At 36.0% G+C, this 23788-nt stretch overlaps 3 protein-coding genes across 4 annotated transcripts in view; 2 read left to right on the top strand and 1 right to left on the bottom strand.

Annotated features, from left to right (window-relative positions):
- Positions 1-23788, top strand: part of IFT88 (intraflagellar transport 88) — a 265457-nt gene that overhangs the window by 5117 nt on the left and 236552 nt on the right. The gene's annotated exons all lie outside the window — the stretch shown is intronic.
- The window catches only part of CRYL1 (crystallin lambda 1), a 137299-nt gene that overhangs the window by 48860 nt on the left and 64651 nt on the right, over positions 1-23788 (bottom strand). The window lies entirely within an intron of this gene.
- LOC308655186 (uncharacterized protein C16orf46 homolog) lies at positions 14622-16011 on the top strand (the record flags this gene model as incomplete). Its single annotated transcript, XM_081305066.1, has 1 exon — positions 14622-16011. The coding sequence occupies exon 1, from the start codon at positions 14893-14895 to the stop codon at positions 16009-16011; it is 1119 nt and encodes a 372-aa protein (XP_081161192.1). The 5' UTR covers positions 14622-14892.

Here is a 23788-nt window from a genome sequence, read left to right as displayed (position 1 = left end):
TAAAACCAAGAATCAATAAGTGGGATGACCTCAAATTATAAAGCTCTGTACAGTAAAGGAAACAAGAGTATGAAGAGAAAACCTACAGAATGGGAGAAAATCTTTGCTAACTAGTTTTTAGACAAGGGATTAATATTCAAAATATATAAAGAACTCAAAAACTTAACACCAAAAAACTCAATCAATAAATAGGCAAATTATCTAAATAGACATTTCTCAAAAGAAGAAATACAAATGGCCAACAAATAAGTGAAAAAATGTTCAACGTTCTTGTCAATCAGGGAAATACAAGTTAAAAACGACACTGAGATTTCATCTCATTCCAGTTAGAATGGTAATCATCAAGAATACAAATAACATTGATTGTTGGTGAGGATGTGGGGGAAAAGGTATATTCATGCATTGTTGGCGGGACTGTGAATTGGTATAACGAATGTGGAAAGCAGTATGGACATTGCTCAGAGGACTGGGAATGAAACCATACATATGACCTAGCTATCCCACTCCTTGGTATTTGTCCAAAAGAACTAAAATCAGCATACTGTGATGATACGTGAAAACCAATATTTATAGCAATGCTGTTCACAATAACCAAGTTATAGAGCCAGCCTAAGTGCCCATCAACAGATTAAAAAAATAGGATATATACACACAGTGAATTAAAAAAAAGGATATATACACACAGTGGAGTTTTCTCCATAAAGAAGAATGAAGTTATGTCATTTGCTGGTAAATGGATGGAACTGGGAAATATCGTGCTAAGTGAAATAAGGCAGACTCAGAAAATCAATTGTTGAATGTTCTCTCTCATATGCAGAAGCTAGAAAGAAAAAATGGGAATTAAAAACAGGGGACTCTCATGAAAATAGAAAGTAGAACAGTGAAATAGATGAAGGAGATCAAAGGGGAAGGAGGAAGGATGGAAAAGGGGAAGTACTTAAAATAAAATTGACGAAATTATGCTATATGCATGTATGAATACATCACAATGAATTCCACTTTTTTGTATAACTATAATGCACCAGTTTTTAAAAGAAATAAAGAACAGGAAGACCAATAGAGAAAAGGGATCAGGGGAAGGGAAAAGGGAAGGAAACAGGGAAGTACTAGGGATTGAAATGGAGCAAATTACATGATATGTATTTATGAGGATGTCCAAAGAAACTTTACCAGTATGTATAACTATAATGTACGAATAAAAACATTTAAAGGTAATTATACTAGATAATGATGAAGGCTGCAATAATTTCAGAAGATTCATATTATACAATGTTCTCTAACCAAAATGCAATTAAGACAAATCAATAAACAAAAATTATCCCATAGACTTGGAAATTTAAAATAACTTCTAAATAGTTCATGAATGAAATGAAATCCTATGTAAATTAAAATATACTTATAACTGGACAATAACAAAAATATTCCTTATGAAAATTTGTGGAGTTCATGTAAAGCATTCCTTTTTCGTGTCACTTTTATTTTTCAAATTTTAGTAGTAATTCCACAGTAGAAACATTTATTGTCCTTCATGAGCTCTTGATTGTAATAGTTAATAAAATTACTCATAGTCATTTTTATAGTTGCTGAAGACAGTCAGATACTTTTACCCCCCCAAAAAAAATTCATTTCTAAAAACTGCAATATAAATATTTTACCCAGTTATCTAATTTTCTAAGTGTAAATTTATTATGGATAGTTTATGTGCTTTTCTTATATTTGAAACCTGTAGAAATCTGTAATGAAATCTTTTTACTGACTTATTTTTAAATTAAGAGAGATTTATACTGCAAATATTTTCTTTAAATAAGTAAAACCAAGTATCAAATTTAAGATATCAGAACATTATAAATCCAAAGAAATAAAAAGAGAATAATGAAGAGCCGAAATCAATAATACAGAGTATAGGCCAAATTCAGTTGATCAAAACCAAAATTTGTTCTTTAAAGGGACTAACTAATAAGACTGACAAATCTCTGGAATAGTGTCTTTTATCTAACAATTAAGAATTAGAGTTCCACAAAATTCAGGCTCAGGCTCTCTTCTTTCACCACTACCATCTTCTGTCTCTATAAAATCTCAACCAAGCCCATGGCTTAAGTCACTGACCTAGCTGTATATGCACAACTCACACATCTATTTCTCCTTCTCAGATCATCTTCATAAGGATACTTCACAATTTACCTAATCTGGTCACCACTTCTAATGCCAGATGGCATATAAATTTGCCAATATAGAAAGTATAATCTTAAATATTCCATTAATTTAGTGATTTACAGGAAAGTAATACCATGATTCCAGTCCTCTACCTATACTAGTAACTCTCATTATTTTGTAAAATGTTTATATATTCTATTTATGCAATAAAAATTTACAAGTAATATTAATTTTTAGCATTCTAATGCAAAATAATAAATTTTTACCAACTACACTTAATGATATCACAAAGCCATCACCACCCCACCACCTACCAATAAGAGTATGACCACATCTAGGATATACTAGGGTGCATATTCCAAGATTGGAGAAGGAGATATCTCATATTTCTGTATTTTAAAAGACTACATTTTACTTGATGGGAAAAAATAAAAATATCAGCAGAAGGCTTGGGGTGTTGCTCAATGGTAGAGCATTTGGCTAGCATGCACGAGGCCCTGGGTTCAAGCACGAGAACCACAAAAACAAAAACAAAATCTATTAGCAAAATACTACTCATCTTTAGAACTGATATGGAGGGGGGGAAAAAGTTTCACTTAGACAAATATCAAAATACTATAAAACAAAACTCAAAGACTCAAAGATGTAAATTATATTTTTGTCCTTTGTTTATGTCTATTTTTCAGTTCCAAGAAAAGTGTCACAAAGCACTCAGTAAACACTTGTTGAATCAATTAATGAATTAATCAGTGAAAGGTTTGATTATTTTAATCACCTACTTTCCTCTATTAACTACATTATTTTAGGGGAAATGTCTAACTCTGACTATAGGAAAGAAAACAAGATATATCCCTGCCTTCATCCCATGAGGCAATCCTAGCCAATCCTGGACACAAAGTCTGTTCTTTCACTCTACGTTTCTTCAGAATCAAGTTGACTATTGGAAGTCTTGGTATTAGCACCTGTCCCTTTAGAAGAATGTTGAAGAGTATTTTTGGAATCATGATGATGGTAATACATGAAGTGGATCCACCGAGGGGACCTTAGGAAGTTGAAGTCCAAAATAGACCAACAGGGCCCCGACCTTAGCACTAACATGTGAATTCAAAACATCCATTAAGGAATTGGCCTTGGCAAGGAACTTCAGCAGGTAGACAGACCAAAAAGGTGCAGTGTGCTTGAGATAGGAGTGGTGGGGGATGCACAGATAATAGACACAAATGCAAATAACTGTAACAGGGCCGGCAACATGTGCTACAACAAAAGTAGGAAAAATAAAAATACAATTGTAATGAAAAAAATAATAACAATAATAAGAGCGCTCATGTATAATGGCATAATTTGCCGTGAACATACTTTATATACAGGGTTATGAAAAATGGTGTTGTGAATGGATAATTATGATTGTAATGCATTCCACTATTGTCACATATATAAGAAATTTTAAAAAATAAATAAAAATACAACACCAAAGCAGACTTCCATGCATATCTCTGGTCAGACTTAATACTACCAACATTTATAAGTTTTCTAGCATCACAAATTACTCAAGTTGAATTACTGGGAGGAAAAAACACTGATAATAACATAAGGAATATAAACATCTCCAAAAGTCTCATTCACCACCACACCCCAGGGCCAAGCACTGTATATAGTAGTATATTCTAATAAATTATTTATGGACAGAGCTCTATGTTTGGCAATGATGAACTAGACGGTTATGGATAAATACTTCTGCTGAGAAAAATTGAAAAAACTAAAAATGTAAAAATAAATCTGTTTGAAGGTACTGGAAAGCAACAAAGCAGTGAAAAATTGCAAAGCCAATACCTGAGTAGTAGGGAAACCCAAAGATGAATAAGCCTTACACTGGGCTTCATTTTTCCCTTTGAGGCAATTGCTCATTTCAAAGATGCAGACTGAAATGTTCATCTGAAATAATAAGCAGAGTTTTTAACATAGAGTATTGGGGGAGTTTTTGATATTCAGGGGCTGGGAGTTGTTCCAGGCTTTCAGTTGGGACATTCATGAGCTTTATCCTAGGAAAAACAGTAACAAGGAACAGATTTGTCCCTATAAGGTCTGAGCCCAGTCTCATCTCAATCCATGATTAAATTAGGGAGCACTGTTCCTAGCCCACCTGCCTTCCAGTAAATGGTCTCTGGAGAAAGATAGCATCAATCAGAGCCTTGGTTTTTCATAGGCAGTGTCTCACACTTAAACAAAGAAACAAAATAAGTATTAGGGAAGACATGACTGAAAACCAAGAGAGAAAACAGACTTCAGAAAGAGACCCATAGGACATCCAGATAAGTATGTTATCAGACATGAAATAACCATTAATACGTTTAAGGAACTAAAAGATATAAAACAATATCAGCATATAATAAAACTATAAAAAGAATCAAATGAAAATTCAGTAAGTAAAAAAATTAATTTAAAGGATGAATTTAAAATCACATTAGACTTAGCTGAATAAATACTAATAAACTGAAAGATAAATCAAAATAAAATATCCAGACTGAAGAATGGAGAGACAAAGGGCTGGGGTTGTGGCTCAGTGGTAGTGCATTTGCCTAGCATGTGTGAGGTACTACATCCAATCCTCAATCCCACATAAAACTAAATAAATAAAATAAAAGTATTGTGTCCATCTATGACTAAAAAAATTTTAGAGAAATGAAAAATACAGGAAAGATCCTAAGAAACACTTAGAAATGTTAAAAATTTCTAATATAAATGTGCTATCCTGAGAGAACATGAATGCATGAATGAGAATGAAACAGAAACAAAAAAGAGATAATTTCCAAAACTGATTAAAAGAATTATTTTAAGATGATTATATGGACATCTAGATGATGTCCAGATGTTAACATGGACATCCAGAAAATGAGATACTGTATTCACTAAAGCAAGAAAGACTTCAATATTTAACAGAATGGGAATGTACATAAGACACAATGTTAGGTGAAAAAATATTATATTATATTTTTCTTTAAAAATGTATAACACAATATAACAGTAGGGACTCTATCTCTGGGCATTAAGCATACTATTAAATATTCTTACTAAATTTTCCAATTTTCTACAATTATCTTGAATTGCTTGTACAATCAGAATAATATTGATTTTTGAAAGCAGGATATGATTTTTATAAAGATGAAACTTGTGTTAAAATGCATAGTAACCCTCAGTATCCATGGGGGATTGGTTCCAGGACTGTCCACAGATACTGATATCCATAGATGCTTAAGTCTGTTAAATAAAATGACGTAGTATTTGCATTGAACCTACATACATACTCCTGTATACTTTAAATCATCTCTAGATTACTTATAGTATCTAATACATTGTCAATACAATGTCAATAGTTGTTATACTGTACTGCTTAGGGAATAATGATAGAAAAAAGTTTGGACATGTTTGATACAGACTTCATTTTTCCTCCTAATATTTTTAACCTGCAGTCAGGTGAATCCTTGGATGTGAATCCAAGGATAAAAGAGCTGAGCATATTTGGAAGAATGGAAAGCAGTATACAAAATTATGACCTTTGAATGATAATATGAAAAGTGATATTTTTCCCTCTATTTTTCTGGGTTTTTTCTTCAAGCTGGACAATTTTCAAAAACTATGAAGGGTCTGAGATTCTGCTCTACCTGCAGTTAACCTGCAGTTTCATGGGTGCAGGAAGAAACTCTAAAAGGAGACTTTGGGTTGGAGACAATGGACTGTATCACAAACAGGATATGGAGCAACATGAGTTTCCCATTCACACTAGTATTCCTCACCTCAAGTCCTGTGGGGGTGATGCAAAGGAGCCCAGGTAGATTCGGGGTTTGTAAAACAGCAGAGGAACCTGAGCTTAGAGTTAATAACTGACTACAAGCAAAACTGCCTGCCCTTTACCCCACAGGGAGACACTAGCTCTGCCTTCTAGCCATTTTAACTTTGTATTCTGTTTGTACCCTCAAAGCAGTTTAGTATATAGCAACATGTACCTCGCCATTGTATCCACTTGAATAATAGTCTTGGCTGAAGATCTCTGGAAAGTGAGCTCAAGACAGAACCAATTGAACTGACTAATAAGTTCCACACATCCATTTGTTAATCCAAGAACAGTGTCAAGAAAATCCCTTGACACTCCCAGGATAAGCCAGATAAAAATTAACTAAGTACTAAAAAGAAAGGAATCTTTCCATCATAGCAAAACCATTTATAATCTAGTTTGAAAACTTTTTAGGCCTATACATATGCCAGAAAAAAAATTAATCTGTGGCTAAAACGTTTCACATTGCAACAGCTTTTGGTGCTGAGGACAGACCAATAAGATTACTCCTGGCCACAAGACAGCCTGACAGAAAAACTTTCTAGTACAGAATGAGGCCCACCAATTTCCCAAACCACTTAGGACTACTGTCAATGGACATAAATTCCTTCAAGTTTGATTGTCCAAAGAAAAAACGAAGGGAAACATGAGTGTGGTTCTTTGTAACATTAAGGATCAACCCAACATCTGGCTTTTCCATGTGTGATATGAATATGCTTTAATATACTGAAGAGACTGGAGACTGTAACCCCAAAACTTCCATTACCAAATTAAAATAAAAGAAGTTGAATTAAAACCCCTTATCCCTGGGGGAGGAGCATTAAAAGATGCTGCCCACGCCAGGGAGATCCAGGAGCACCTAGGAGGTCCTCCTCTAAGCCCCAGGGACAGAAAGCCTACCTCAGCCTAAGACTAAACCAGAACCCTCCCTAGACTGATAAGTATTAAGTAGCAAGTAACAAAAGAATAGTTCTGGGAGAAGGGAAGACATAACAAGAAATGGAATGAGATCCTCTGTGATACATACAAAGGGAAGAATGAAAACTGAGGTTGGGGGCTGGGACTCAGGCTCAGTGGTAGAGCACTCACCTAGTATGTGTAAGGCACTGGGTTCAAGCCTCAGCGCCACATAAAGATAAATAAATAAAGGTATTATCCATCTACAACTAAAAAAATAAAGATATTTTTTAAAGACTGAGGTTGGACTACATATAGAGGGGGGAAATCCCACAAGATCCTCTGGATGACCAATCCTTATCTTAAGCACACAATGTTACCAGAGGAATTGGAAGCCTTTAACCCAACAACAGTGACCACAGCAACTGCAAGACTTAAACCCTGCCCAACTACTAACTAGATTAACTCAAATCCCCACAATGAAAGTCTAGCAGAAGGAGAGGTGTGCCAGTTACCACACTAAAAACTGTTGACCTCAGCATCTACTCTCCTACTCAAGATGGCTAGCTTCCAAGACACAAAAGTTGTGAGGCATAGAAAAAGACAAGAAAGGACAACTCATACCCAGAAGACTAATGGTCATTAGAATCAGACTTCAATATGACTCAGATATTGAAATAATCTGACAGTACATTTTAAATAGCTATGATTAATATGCTAAAGGCACTAATGAAAAATGCGGACAACATACAAATTCATGTGAGTAATTTCAGCACAGAAATAGAAACTATAAGAAAGTACCAAAGAGAATGCTAAAATGGAAAAACAAAGAAATAAAGATAAAGAATGTCTTTAACCAGATCATCCATACATGAAATGAAGTTTAGGAAAGAATCTATCAACTTAAATGTTAGATTGTCTGTTGAAATCATGCAAAATGAAAAACAAAGAGCAGAAAGCCTGAAAAAATCAGAGCACCCAAGAGCTCCAGCAAAAATACCAAATGATCTAACATATGTGTAATTGGGATCCCAGGAGAAGAGACAGAGAATGGAACAGGTGAAAAATTAAGAGAAATACTGGCTAAGGATATTGTAAAACTAATGAAAGTAACAAATCCCACACCCAAGAAGCTCAGAGGATACGAAGTATTGCCCAGCCCTTCCATAAAACTCCTACACACCTAGATATATTATATTGATATTATTGAGAAAAGAAGACAAAGAGAAATATTGAAGGCAGTTGGTGGGGGAGGGGAGGGATCATGCGTGTTCTTATAGAACAAAGGTAAGAATTATAATAGACTTTTTGTTGGAAATAATGCAAGATAGATAAAATTGGTGTGACATCTTTAAGGGGTGAAAGAAAGAAGAATTTGTCAATTTAGAACTCTATACCCAGTAAAAATATCTTTCAATAATAAAGAAAAAAAATGTGTCTGGGGAAAACAACTTAGGGAATTCATTTTTAGCATATCTAATGCATCCATAAGAAAGTCTATAGGCAGAATGAAAAAGATACTAGACAGAAAAGTGGATCTATACAAAGAAATAAGGAACACTAGAAATAGAATAACTGAAGGTAAAACAAATGTTTTCATGTTGTCAATTGCTCTAAAATATAACCAACTAACCAAATCAAAAATAGTAAAAGTGCATTATAAATTCACATGTAAAAGTAAACATAATATAATGATAGCACAAAGAATGTGAAGGAGCAAGGTACAACAATGCATGCCTGAAATCCCAGCTACTCAGGAGGCTGAGGCAAGAGGATTCCAAGTTCAAGGCCATCCTCAGCAACTTAGCGAGACCCTATCTCAAAATAAAAAAGTAAAAGAGCCTGGGGTATAGTTCAGTAATAGGGTGCCCCTGGGTTCAATCCCCAGTGCAGTAATAATGTGAAGTAGTATAGAAATATTAGAAGGTGACCTCTGATTGATTAAAGATGCATACTTTAAACACTAGTAAAGGTTTTTTTTAAAAAAGCATAAATAATGAATGAAAAGTAATGATAAAAGAGAATAATGGAACTGTTTAATTAACATGAATGCAGTAAAAAGAAACAAAGAACAGATATATAAATAAAAAACAGTTAAGATTTTATACATAAGCCATCTGTATCAATAATAATATTACATATCTATGTTCTAAATACATCAATGAAAAGGCAAAGGTTTTTGATAAAATTAGAAAGGTAAGACTTCCTAGAAAAAAAAATATCTTTTAAATATATAGTCTTAGGCTCAAAGTAAAAGAATAGGAAAACTACTATGGTTTGGATGTAGTTTGTCTCTAAAGGGTTTGGTGTGGACACATTAGGAGATTGTAGAACATGGCAAGTGGTGTAGTCTAGTACAAGTAATTGGGTCATTGGGGGCACTCTCATGAGAACTACATCAGTTCTAAGGGAGTGTTCCCAATGGTTAGGGCTCAAGAGAGGTTTGTTATAAAAGAGTAAATGTGATCCTTTTCTGGTTTCTCTTTAGCTTCCTGTCTTTCCATGTGATTGATCTTTCCTTCTTGTACACACTCCTGCCATGTTGCCACCCACCATGACATGACATAGTCAAGAAAGCCAATATAATTCTGTTTGGACTTTCAGACTCCAAAACTTGCAAAGTAAACAAATGGTTTTTCTTTATAAGGTTCTCAGTTTCAGGTATTTTATTACAGCGATGAAAAACAAAATAATACAAAACATTCCTTGTAAACACTATAAAGACACTGAAAGTAGTTATATTAACAGCTGAAAAAGAAGACCTAAGAACAATAAATACTACCAGAGATAAAGAGGATCAAATACAATGATAGGTTCAGTAGTGCAAAAAGATATGACAATCCTAAGTGTTTATGTACCTATCAATAAAACTACAAAATACATAAAGTTAGGGGTAAGGGATGAATAGTCAGGGCACAGATAATTTTTAGGGCAGTGAAAATATTCAGTGTGATATTATAATGATTAATACATATCAATATGCATTTATCCAAACCATAGGATACCTACCATCAAGAGTGAATCCCAACATAAACTATAATTAACTGGTGGATGATTATGATGTATCAAAATGAAGTTCATCAATTGTAACAGGAGGTACAAGCAGAAGGCAGGAAACAAAACATATGAAATGGACAACAAAAAAAACAGTAGAGAAAATCAGTAATGTTGATGCTGGGGTTTTTTTGGGGGGGTGGTAATTAAATTGATAAACTTCAAGGCAGACCAATCACTCTGGTTAGGGATGTTGATAATGGAAGAGGTTATGCATCTATGGGAACAGAAATCTCTTTACCTTCTTAATTTTGCTGGGAAACTAAAGCTGCTTTAAAAAATAAATATGTTGGATGAACACCGATTCCCAGTTTTAAAAAAATATGTGAAGTAAAAACCAAGAACTGAAAGGAGAAATAGACAAATACACAATTTCTGCTGGAGACCTAGGAACAAGACAACAACAACAAAAAAAAAAATCAATAAAGTGATAGCAGATCTGAATAACATTATCAGCCAACTTGATCTACTTGCCTTTATAGACCACTCCCCCAACAACAGAAGAGTATATACTTTTTCCAGTGCACAATGGAATATTCACCAAGACAGATCATAACAGAATTATTGGGGAGTCCCCAAATATTTAGAATTAAATAAGACAATTCTGAATAATCCAGGGTCAAAGTGGAAATCTCATTGAAATTAGAATATTTTGAATTTGATTAAAATGAAAACAAAACATACAAAATAACTGATTTCAAGTAAAGCAGCGCTGAGAGGAATTTATAGCCTTGTATGTTTATAGTAAGGAAGAAGGAAGACCTCAAATCTTTAATTCAAGTCTTTACCTTAAAAATCTGGAAAAATGAAAGTAAATTAAATATTTTTTAAAAAGCAGAAGGAGGGCTGGGGATATAACTCAGTTGGAAGAGTGCTTGTCTTGCATGAACAAGGACCTGAGTTCAATCCCTAGCTCCACAAAAAAAAAAAAGAAAGAAAAGAAAGGAGAAGGAAGGGAATAATGAATGAAACTGAAAGCAGAGAAATGATAGAGAAATTTTTTTAAAAAATTCAAGCTGGGACCTGGATATGGGGACAACAGAATGGGTAAATTTCGAGGCAGACTGACCACATGAAGAAAGACACAAACTGCCAATATCAGAAATGAAAGAGGGGACATATCCCATAGTCATTAAAAGAATAATAAAGCGGGGCTGGGATTGTGGCTCAGTGGTAGAGTGCTCGCCTAGCATGTGCAAGGCCCTGGGTTCGATCCTCAGTACCACATAAAAATAAAATAAAGATATTGTGTCCATCTACAACTAAAAATTAAAATTTTTAAAAAAAGAATAATAAAGGGGTATTAGGATCAATTCTTTATACCAAGAAATCCTACAACTTAGATCAAATGGACTGATTACTTGATAGAAAGCTTTATTAGTTTGTAGGTAATAAAGAAATTAAATCAGTAGTTTAAAACCTGCCAACATACAAAACTCCAGCCTCAGAAGGTTTCATTGCCCAATTTTGCATTTAAAAATAACTACTACCAAATATACACAATCTCTTTCAGAAAACTAATGAGGAGAAAGCAATTCCCAATTCATTTTATGAAACCAGAATCATCCTAATACCAAAATACCAAAGACAATACAAGAAAATCACAATATCCATCTTGAAAACAGATGCAAAAATTCTCAACAAAAAGAATACTACATCATGACCAACTAGATTTTATCCCAAGAATGCAAGGTTGGCTCAGAATTTTAAAATCAATCAGTGTAAATCATGCTATAAACAGATTTTAAAAGAATAATCATGTGATCATCCCAGGAGATATAAAAAAATAATATGACAAAATTCAATATCCGTTCATGATATTAAAAGTCAGAACTCTTTGAAATCAAGAATAGAAAGGAATTCCTTTAAAATGAGTCATAAAATCCTATTCAAACATTATACTTAATGGTGAAAGACAAGAATATTGTCAACACAGAAAAGATGCTTAAATCCCACGAGCAATCTATTCAAGAAATATGGGATGTCATAAAAAAACCAAATTTGAGAGTCATCGGGATAGAAGAAGGCATAGAGAATCAAACCAAAGGAATGGACAGCATATTAAATGAAATAATTCTAGAAAACTTCCCAGAGATGAAAGATGGAATGGATTGCCAAATCCTGGAAGCCTACAGGACCCCAAACATTCAAAACCGTAATAGACCAACTCCAAGACATATAATTATGAAGATAGCCAACATACAGAACAAGGAGAGAATATTAAAAGCTACGAGAGAAAGGAGGCAGATTACATTCAGGGGTAAACCAATTAGGTTAATGACTGATTTTTCATCACAGACTTTAAAAGTGAGAAGATCCTGGAACAATGTATTTCAAACGCTGAAAAATAATGGTTTCCAACCAAGAATATTGTATCCAGCAAAATTAAGCTTCAGATTTGACAATGAAATTAAAATCTTTCACGATAAACAAAAGCTAAAAGAATTTGAAGCCAGAAAACCAGCACTACAAAGCATTTTGAGCAAAATACTACAAGAAGAGGAATTGAAAAATAGTGCCCAAAACTAACAGCAGAAGGTATCTCAGTAAAGGGGGAGGAAAATAATCAAAAAGTAAAAACCAGCCAAACTAAAATAAATAAATAAAGAAGCATGACTGGAAGTACAAATCATATCTCAATTGTAACCTTAAATGTTAATGGCCTAAACTCACCAATCAAGAGACATAGGCTAGTAACCTGGATCAAAAAAACAAATCCAACAATATGCTGCCTTCAGGAGACTCATATGATAGGAAAAGACATACACAGGCTGAAGGTAAAAGGTTGGGAAAAATCATATCACTCACATGGCCCTCGGAAGCAAGCAGGAGTGGCCATCCTCATACAGAATAAAATCAACTTCAAACCTAAGTTAATCAAAAGGGATGAAGAAGGACACTATATACTGTTAAAAGGAACCATCCACCAACAAGACGTAACAATTATCAATTTGTATGCACCAAACAATGGAGCTGTAACGTTCATAAAACAAACTCTCTTCAAGTTCAAGAGTCAAATAGACCACAACACAATAATTATGGGTGACTTCAACACACCGCTCTCGCCATTAGACAGATCCTCTAGACAAAAACTGAATAAAGAAACTATAGAACTCAACAGCACAATCAATAACCTAGACTTAACCGACATATATAGAATATATCAACCATCATCAAGTGGATACACGTTCTTCTCAGCAGCACATGGATCCTACTCAAAGATAGACCATATATTATGCCACAAGGCAAGTCTTAGTAAGTATAAAGGCGTGGAGATAATACCATGCACCATATCTGATCATAATGGAATGAAACTGGAAATCAATGATAAAAGAAGGAAGGAAAAATCCTACATCACATGGAAAATGAACAATATGTTACTGAATGATCAATGGGTTACAGAAGACATAAAGGAGGAGATAAAAAAAATTCATAGAGACAAATGAAAATACAGACACAACATACCGGAATCTATGGGACACAATGAAAGCAGTTTTAAGAGGGAAATTCATTTCTTAGAGTTCTTACCTCAAAAAAAGAAAAAAAACCAACAAATAAATGAACCCTCACACTACACCTCAAAAACCTAGAAAAGGAAGAGCAAAACAACAGCAAATGTAGTAGAAGACAAGAAATAATTAAAATTAGAGAAGAAATCAATGAAATTGAAACAAAAAAAAACATTGAAAAAACTAAAAGTTGGTTATTCGAAAAAATAAATAAGATCGACAGACCCTTAGCCATGCTAACGAAGAGAAGAAGAGAGAGAACTCAAATTACTAACATACGGGATGAAAAAGGCAATATCACAACAGACACTATAGAAATACAGAAGATAATTAGAAAGTATTTTGAAACCCTATATTCCAATAAAATAGAAGATAGTGAAGATATCGATAAATTTCTTAAGTCATACGATCTGCCCAGATTGAGTCAGGAAGACACACACAATTTAAACAGACCAATAACAAAGGAAGAAATTGAAGAAGCCATCAAAAGACTACCAACCAAAAAAAGCCCTGGACCGGATGGGTACACAGCGGAGTTTTACAAAACCTTCAAAGAAGAATTAATACCAATACTTTTCAAGCTATTTCAAGAAACAGAAAAAGAAGGAGCTCTTCCAAATTCATTCTATGAGGCCAACATCACCCTGATCCCGAAACCAGACAAAGACACTTCAAAGAAAGAAAACTACAGACCAATATCTCTAATGAACTTGGATGCAAAAATTCTCAATAAAATCCTGGCGAATCGAATACAAAAACATATCAGAAAACTTGTGCACCATGATCAAGTAGGATTCATTCCTGGGATGCAAGGATGGTTCAATATACGGAAATCAATAAATGCTATTCACCATATCAATAGACTTAAAGACAAGAACCATATGATCATCTTGATAGATGCAGAAAAAGCATTTGACAAAGTACAGCATCCCTTTATGTTCAAAACACTAGAAAAACTAGGAATAACAGGAACTTACCTCAACATTGTAAAAGCTATATATGCTAAACCTCAGGCTAGCATCATCCTAAACGGAGAAAAACTGAAGGCATTCCCTCTAAAATCTGGAACAAGACAGGGATGCCCTCTCTCACCACTTCTATTCAATTTAGTTCTTGAAACACTGGCCAGAGCAATTAGACAGACGAAAGAAATTAAAGGCATAAAAACAGGGGGCCTGCCCCCAGCGCGGCCGTAACCCAGGACAACGGCCGGGTGGCAACAAACTGTGTCGCTCTAACCCGCCGGCCGGGACTAGCTGCTCCGGGGCCTTCCATCCTGCCTACTCCCTAATGAAGGTGTGAGCGGCCGCGTCCCCGACCCAGGGGCAAGGCCCCGGACCCTTCCACGGGCAGCGGAGAGAGGCTCTGCCCCGTTCGCAAGGAAGCGACCCTCATGCAGAGAAGCAGAAGAGAGGAAGATGTTAAAAACTATTATCAACCATCCCAGTAATGGATCTCTGTCAGGAAAGTGAGACTCATTTAGAAAATAATGAAAATAATGAAATTCAAAGCACAGAAGAAACCGAACTAACCTTCACTTGTCCAGATGGAAAGAGTGAAAAGAATTATGTGTGTTCTCTTCTCAACATCAGTGATATTACGCTTGAAGACGACGAAAGAGCCACCAAGTTGGTTATGGGCACTGGCTGGGAAGAAGCCGTCAAAGGCTGGGGAAAGGTTTCTCCAACTGCCTGCATGTGGCCGAGGAAGAAACTAAAAAAGGCGAGGGTAGGAGAAAGTGCCAATAGCAGCTGCTTATTCTGCATCAGCCTTGCCCAAGCGAGTCTGGAAGCCAGCCCTCCCACAGAGACCGGGAAATTGGAAGCAGGGGCTGTGGCTGAGGGGGGCCTTGAGAAGAATAGGAGCAGTACCCTCCAGAGTCAGGGGTCCTATCAACGACCTACCACCACATCCAGGGAGGTTAACAAAATTTGCTTTCCCTCCTATGCTTATGGAGGAAAAAAAAGCCTGCAAATCAAGGAGTTTATATGGTGCGTGGAAGACTGGGCCACCCTCGAGACTAATAGTGGCAAGGCCACTGGGAATCTAAGTGGAGGTGCCAACAGAGGGCTTTCCATCTCCGACTCCTTGACTTCCAAGGCCCTACTAGTTCTGCCTCCCCTAAAACCTTCACCCTCAAGCGGCTTGGAAATTCTGGGTAAGAAGAGTAAGAGCGTGAGTTGGCAACTGGAAGACAAGGTGCCGAGTGTGGAGAAGGATGAGTGTGTGGCTTGTGCACATGGATTGAAAACAGTGGATGGGAAAGATGAGAAAAGACCCCTTGAGGTGGTCAAGCTGAAGGTCCACGACACGCCACCTTTCCCTTCCCCAGCGCTCTGGACATCCCCGCTGGCTGATATTGAGCAGTGCTGCCTGCATTGGACTTTCCTACCTGAGGAGAGCCCGCTGGGCCCTTCCAACCCCAGCCCAGTTCACTACTTTGCAACCTTACAGCTTTTGCAGAAACGGGAAGTGCAAAGCTACAAAGCCAAATTCAGAGCCAAGGAGCTGAGACCACCCAGAAACACCCAAAAGCATGTTCTTCCAGGGGCCAGGCAGGAAAACTGACCCCGAATGCTGGAGACCGAAATGTTCCCAAGACACCTCTTGCTGTCCCTCACAGTGAGCAGAGTTGTTATCCCCATTTCCACTCACAGATTTCTCTGACTTGTCACAATAGAAGTCCTTAAAATAATCACTGCTTGAAATTAATTTGTCTATCTCCTCCTCCCTTCATATCCTTTTTTTTCTTTCTTTCTTTTTTTTTTTTTTTTTTTTTTTTTTTTTTTTTGTAGTAGAACCAGAGGAAATTGAACTTCTTTGGGTGTGTTTGGATTTATTCTCTAAAATCCCATGTTACCTACTTCTGCTGCTAATCCATTTATAAAATGAAAATTGGCAGTACCAGCCCCCACCTCTACCTACTTTACTTCTCTGTGCCCAGTGGAAGTCATGGGGAAGGTGGACAATTCAAAGTGCCTCCCTCTACTGTCCTTGTGCCAGCCCAAGAGCTATTTGGCAGGGACTTATTCTGTCCCACCCCAGTGCCTTAAGCTATGTATCCTGGGTTGGCTCAGATTAAATTGCTTTCTTATCTTTTGAATAAGCAGTCAGTATCTGTCTACTGCCTCATTTTTTTTTCCAATTTTTTAAATTGATTTTTTAAAAAATAAATGTAGAATGCATTACAATTCTTATTATATACAGCACAATTTTTCATATCTCTGGTTGTATATAAAGTATGTTGACACCAATTTGTGTCTTCATGCATTACTTTGGATAATGATGTCCATCACATTCCACCATCCTTGCTAATCCCCTGCCCCCTCCCTTCCCCTCTGCCCTATCTAGAGATCGTCCATTCCTCCATGCTCTCCCACTCCCTACCCTACTATGAATCAGCCCTCTTTTATATCAGAGAAAACATATGGCATTTGTTTTGGGGGGGTTGGCTAACTTCAATTAGCATTATCTTCTCCACTCATTTTCTTTTGTAACAAAGATCTGAAGCTCTGTTTTCATAGGAAATTTCAGCCTGTGTCCATGTGACAATCCTGGTGTCCAAGGTATCATATCCTTGCATCATGTTTTGGCTGGAGTTGCACAAAATCCAGTCTGAAGAGCAGGTCTAAGAATAATTATCCATTTACAAAAGAAAGTCATTGTCATCCCTGACCTGATGCTGATGCTTGGGAACCCTCAACCCTAGACATGTAGGGAATAAGCTGTTACTTTTCCCCCATCCTGCCTTTGCTTTCTTATTTTACCCCAGTGCATATTTTTTGAGATTGTATATAAATAAAACATTATAAATTAAAAAAAGGCATAAAAACAGGAAAAGAAGAACTTAAATTATCGCTATTTGCGGATGACATGATAATATATTTAACAGACCCAAAAGGGTCTACAAAGAAACTGCTAGAGTTAATAAATGAATTCAGCAAAGTGGCAGGATATAAAATCAACACACATAAATCAAAGGTATTCCTGTATATCAGCAACAAAACTTCTGAAATGGAAATGAGGAAAACCACTCCATTCACAATATCCTCAAAGAAAATAAAATGCTTGGGTATCAACCTAACAAAAGAGGTGAAAGATTTATACAATGAAAACTACAGAACCCTAAAGAGAGAGATAGAAGAAGATCTCAGAAGATGGAAAAATGTACCCTGTTCATGGATAGGCAGAACCAACATCATCAAAATGGCGATACTACCCAAAGTTCTCTACAGGTTTAATGCAATGCCAATTAAAATCCCAACGGCATTTCTTGTAGAAATAGATAAAGCAATCATGAAATTCATATAGAAAAACAAAAGACCCAGAATAGCAAAAGCAATTCTAAGCAGGAAGTGTGAATCTGGAGGTATAGCGATACCAGAGTTCAAACTGTACTACAAAGCAGTAGTAACAAAAACAGTGTGGTACTGGTACCAAAACAGGCAGGTGGACCAATGGTACAGAATAGAGGACACAGAAACCAATCCACAAAATTACAACTTTATTATATTTGATAAAGGGGCTAAAAGCATGCAATGGAGGAAGGATAGCATCTTCAACAAATGGTGCTGGGAAAATTGGAAATCCATATGCAACAAAATGAAACTGAATCCCTTTCTCTCGCCATGCACAAAAGTTAACTCAAAATGGATCAAGGAGCTAGATATCAAATCAGAGACACTGCATCTGATAGAAGAAAAAGTTGGCTATGATCTACATACTGTGGGATCGGGCTCCAAATTCCTTAATAGGACGCCCATAGCCCAAGAGTTAATAACAAGAATAAATAAATGGGACTTACTTAAACTAAAAAGTTTTTTCTCAGCAAGAGAAACAATAAGAGAGGTGAATAGAGAGCCTACATCCTGGGAACAAATTTTTACCCCTCACACTTCAGATAGAGCCCTAATATCCAGAATATACAAAGAACTCAAAAAAATTAAACAATAAGATAACAAATAACCCAATCAACAAATGGGCCAAAGACCTGAACAGACACTTCACAGAGGAGGACATACAATCAATCAACAAGTACATGAAAAAATGCTCACCATCTCTAGCAGTCAGAGAAATGCAAATCAAAACCACCCTAAGATACCATCTCACTCCAGTAAGATTGGCAGCCATTATGAAGTCAAACAACAACAAGTGCTGGCGAGGATGTGGGGAAAAGGGTACACTTGTACACTGCTGGTGGGACTGCAAATTGGTAAGGCCAATTTGGAAAGCAGTATGGAGATACCTGGGAATGGATCCACCATTTGACCCAGCTATCGCCCTCCTCAGACTATTCCCTGAGGATCTTAAAAGAGTGTACTATAGGGATACTGCCACATCAATGATCATAGCGGCACAATTCACAATAGCTAGACTGTGGAACCAACCTAGATGCCCTTCAATAGATGAATAGATAAAAAAAATGTGTCATCTATACACAATGGAGTACTACGCAGCAATAAAAAATGACAAAATCATAGAATTTGCAGGGAAATGGATGGCATTAGAGCAAATTATGCTAAGCGAAGCTAGCCAATCCTTAAAAAACAAATGCCAAATGTCTTCTTTGATATAAAGAGAGCAACTAAGAACAGAACAGGGAGGAAGAGCATGAGGAAAAGATTAACATTAAACAAAGACGAGTGGGGGGAGAGAAAGGGAGAGAGAAGGGAAAGCTATACTATATAGCTGACCCACCATATCTGTGGGTTCCACATCCATGGACTCAAACAGCCACAGATTGAAAATATTCAGAAATAAAAATGCATCTGCACTAAACATTTACAGAATTTTCTTATTATTATTCCCTAATACAGAATACTATTTACATTGTATTAGGTATTATAAGTAATCTAAAGATAATTTAAAGTATAATGGAGGACATATGTAAGTTTTATGTAAATACTACACCATTTTATATAAGGAACTTGAACATCTGCAGATTTTGGTATCTGAAGGAATCCTAGAACCAACCCTACATAAATACCAAGGGACAAGTGTATCATGTTCATGAATGGGAATACTCAAGATGTCAGTTGTCCTCAATTTGATCTACTCACACACTGAAATGCCAATAAAAATCCAAGAAGTTTATTTTATAGATTACAAGAAGCTTATTTCTAAAAGTTATATAAAAAGTCCCGATACATTTGTTTATCCTGACTAAAGCTTACACAAATGTATACATATATCCAAACATGTCACCTCATAAATATGTAAAATTTTTGTATTTTTTTGTATCATTTGGGTTGGGGATATGGCTCCATGGTAGAAAGTGCTTACCTAGCATGTGTGAGGCCCAGGGTTCAATCCCCCATACTAACACACACACACACACACACACACACACACACACACAAAATACACAATATACATATAATATACACACATTTATAAGTTAAGATAAATTTAAATTTTACATTTTACATTTAAAAAATGAAAATACAAAGAAGCCAGAATTAGTCAAAAAAATTTTTGAGAAATAACAAATTTGGATGACACATTATCTGATTTCAAGACTGACTTGTACCAATTGAAAGAAAGTAGTTTTGAAATATACTGTTACAATGTCACATGGATCAATCTGATATAAAGAGAGATAAGAGAAATACACACAAATTAGTCAGTTGACTTTATTTTTTTGACAAAGATGCAAAGACAAGTCAGTGGAAAAAACAAAAAGAAATGAAATTTGATTTATACCTTATACCTTTCATGAAATTAATTCAAGTGAATCAGTTGTGAATGTAAAATTTAAAAATTATAAATTTACAGGATAAAATATAGAGAAAATATGTGCAGCATTAAGCTGGTCATTAGGCAAAGAATTTTTAGCTATAATTCAAATATCAGAAAGCAAAAAAAAAAAACAACCTGATAAAATAGATTACTGAAACTAAAAACTTTTGCTCTATCACTGTTAATAAAATGAAGAGACAAACTGGTCCTTTTCTGGGATTGTGCCTTCTGATTTTAGAAAGAAATGGCCTCAGGACAATTCTGAATAGATAATATTTAAGAGATACTTTTTTTTGCCAGACATTGTTTTAAATCTTTAAGCTTTACAATGGAGATCAGAGAGAAAGGGAACAAATGATTCTTTATCATGATCCAACTCTTCTTAAACTACCTATACAGTGAAAACTAAAGACAAGGACTGGATAATCAATCCCCCGACCAAGGACAGTAAATCATTCCACTTTACTTGTGTGCTATACACAAAGCTTTGAGAACCACCTTAAATGTACCAATACTGAATGTGGTCCTCATTTTAGAGACTGGAAAACTAATAGACCTAGAACAGTTACTCACGTTGCCCAAGGTAATACTGAGTTAATGAGATCAAGGACTCATTAATTCAAGTGAATCAGTTGTGAATGTAAAATTTAAAAATTATAAATTTATAGGATAAAATATAGAAGAAAATATGTGCAGCATTAAGCTGGTAATTAGGCAAAGAATTTTTAGCTATAATTCAAATATCAGAAAGTGACTACCAATAATAATAATTGGTGACTAACAATTTACCCTCCTAAGGACTATCAGAATATCCATTTCACCATGTCTTCATCCACAATTGGTATTAGCTCTTTAATCTTTGCCAATGTCAGAGGTAAAAATAATGAGCAGCTGTTCTTTTCTAAGAGATCAGTAATTCAATAATTTATTGAAGGGTTATATACATATAGGAAAGCGTACAATGAGCATATAGCTCTATGAATTTTCATAAAGTGGACACACTGTGGGACCAGCACAGAATCCTTTCCTGAACACGAGTGCACCCCTGCCTCATGCAGACATGCACTGCCCACCACCATCAAGGGTAACCACTGTCTTGACCTTCACAGTCTGCTGGTGTTTTATTTTTAATTTCCCTACTAATAAAGTTTATGATCTTGGTATGTTCACTCTTTACTAAAAAAGACTTGAAAGTTCTGGATACCCAAATTTCTTTAGACATCTTCCTTGACACATAGGGAAAATGTGGGTATAAAGTTGGTTTCTGTAGTGTAGTAGTTATCACTTTCACCTCACACATGAAAGTCCCCAGTTCAAAACCAGGCAGAAACAAGATGTTCCCCCTCAAAAAAAAAAAAAAAAAAGTGAAAGAAAATGTGGGTATTACTACCACCAAGTGGACATACGCTTGTCCTCAAGCATCTCAGTATCAGGTAGAGAAACATCCAGGTAAACAAACTACCACAACATAGCAAGATCCATCCATTATAGGACTGTGGACATAGTTCAGTGATGGAATAGAATCTGACTGTTTTAAAAGTATATGAACACAATAGTAGACCTTCTCCAAGTCTCTAAGGAGAGGAGGTTTTGGTTTTGTTTTTAAGTACAGGATGGTGTATAAAAGCCACTTACTAATATTTAATAAATGGATTTGTAAAAGGAAGGCCTCCAAGAACACATTCCTTCCTCCTGAGAAATGTAGGTAACAACTAACGTCTGTAAAAGAATAAGGCAGATTCCCCAAGCACAGGCACGCTCACTGGACTCTGCAGTGTCATATTCTGTGGGAAGTAAGAGTGAAAGAGATGAGGTGAGAGGGACACGGGGTTCCCAAAGGGTTTGATAAGAGTACCCCACCAAGGAGCAATCCCTGCATCCTGTCAATAGGAGGAAATGATGTAAAGGTTTGAAATAGTGGAGGATTGATCAGAATGTCCATTTAGAAAATCTAAAGCAATGGCAAAGGAGAGAAAGAAAAATTGAATCCAGAACTAGTCCAGGAAGTAGAATCATTCCATGGTGGCAGGTTGGATGTGGGGGGTCTGCAGCTGAGGATGATTCCCAGGCATTTGGCTCACATAAACTGGCAGACAGTGCTGCCTATGAAATCCTTTAGAGACTCAGGATACAGATGACTATCTTTGAGTAGGTGGATACTAGGGAATGCTTTCAACACTCACAAAATAAAAGCAATGACCAAATCTGTTGCTTGAAAACAAAGCAACAAAATAAACGATGACAGGTTTGAGCACTACCCTAAAGAAAGTTCTGGAATCCAGCCAGTACTCTTAGGAAGAGAATATTTTCAGTGACTTGCCAATATGAATATTTTCTTGGCAGCCTCCATCTTCTGGTAAGCCATTACATACCAGCACAAGCCATTTAACAGCCTACATTTAAAATAATAACTAAGTAGTTGTTTCACTCTTGGCCATATTTTCAAAAAGAGATCACACATTAAATCCACTTGTCTTTGTTTAGGCCTGTAGCTACTGTCTAAATCCAAGGCTCTCATTTCAAGGGAGCCTCAAGTTTGGCAGTTCACTTAATTCTGGTGAACTAGAGGCAGTTACTGGGTTTATTCCTTCCTAAAGTAATACATTTATGAGGTGGTTTTTCTAATATTTGTAGGAAATGTAGTATTCATAATTAGAAATTTAGTCAAAGGTGCCTAAATTGTACTTACATATGAAAAGACATAAGTAAAAACGCTGGTAAAATTATCATTACCAATATTCCAAGCAAAGAGTACATGGTATACAGTAATTACTTTATATACATTCCTATTTAATTCTTAGAAGAATCATCTTATAGTTTGGTTCTGAAATGTCCCCCAAAGGCCCATGTGGTGAACACTTGGTCCCCAGCCTATAATGATATTGGGAAGTGGGGGAACCTTTAAAAGGTGGGTCCCAGGGGGGAAGTTTTAGGTAACTGGGGGCATGCGCTCAAAGTGGATTGTGGGATGAAGGTTTCTTCCTCTTCGCTTCCTAGATGCTGTAAAGTAAGCAGCTCCCTCTACCACATGATTCCCCCATGATGTGCTGCCTTGCCACAGGCCCAAAGGCAACGGGCCAACTAAGCATGGACTGAAATTTGTAAACTGAATCAAAATAAATCTTTCTTCTTTATTAGTTGATTTATCTCAGGTGTTTCAGTAACAGAAAGTTGACTAACACAAATCATATATTATCCACACTTCGTAAATGAGAATTTCACAAGGCCCCTAGAACTAAGGTAGAAACAGGAGTGGGCCCTTCAGCCATGTCTGTCCAGTCCTCCAACTGGATGACTGCATTCCCCAGCTCTCCTGCAGCCAGCACTGCAATGACCCACATGTCATGCATACCTGCCAGCTACCTGCACATGAAGTCTCTTAAAAATCAAGTATGTTTTATCTCTACAAAAGTAAAATATGTTCACTGTTAAAATTTTAGAAAAATCTCATTCAGATTTCACCTCTAAGAGATATTAATCATGGATACTTGTGTTTTTTTTCCAAGTGTTTTTCATTATACATATGAGTTTGCAAACTTCTACTTTCCCCATTATTGTAGTATGAATGGCTCACTCCAAGTGAATTTTAATTAAGACATGAAGTACT

The sequence above is a fragment of the Spermophilus citellus genome, assembly GCF_964194105.1.
Source record: "Spermophilus citellus genome assembly, chromosome: 1".
NCBI lineage: Eukaryota > Metazoa > Chordata > Mammalia > Rodentia > Sciuridae > Spermophilus > Spermophilus citellus.
The sequence above is the reverse complement of the archived record's forward strand: the minus strand, read 5'-3'. Positions and strand labels throughout refer to the sequence as shown.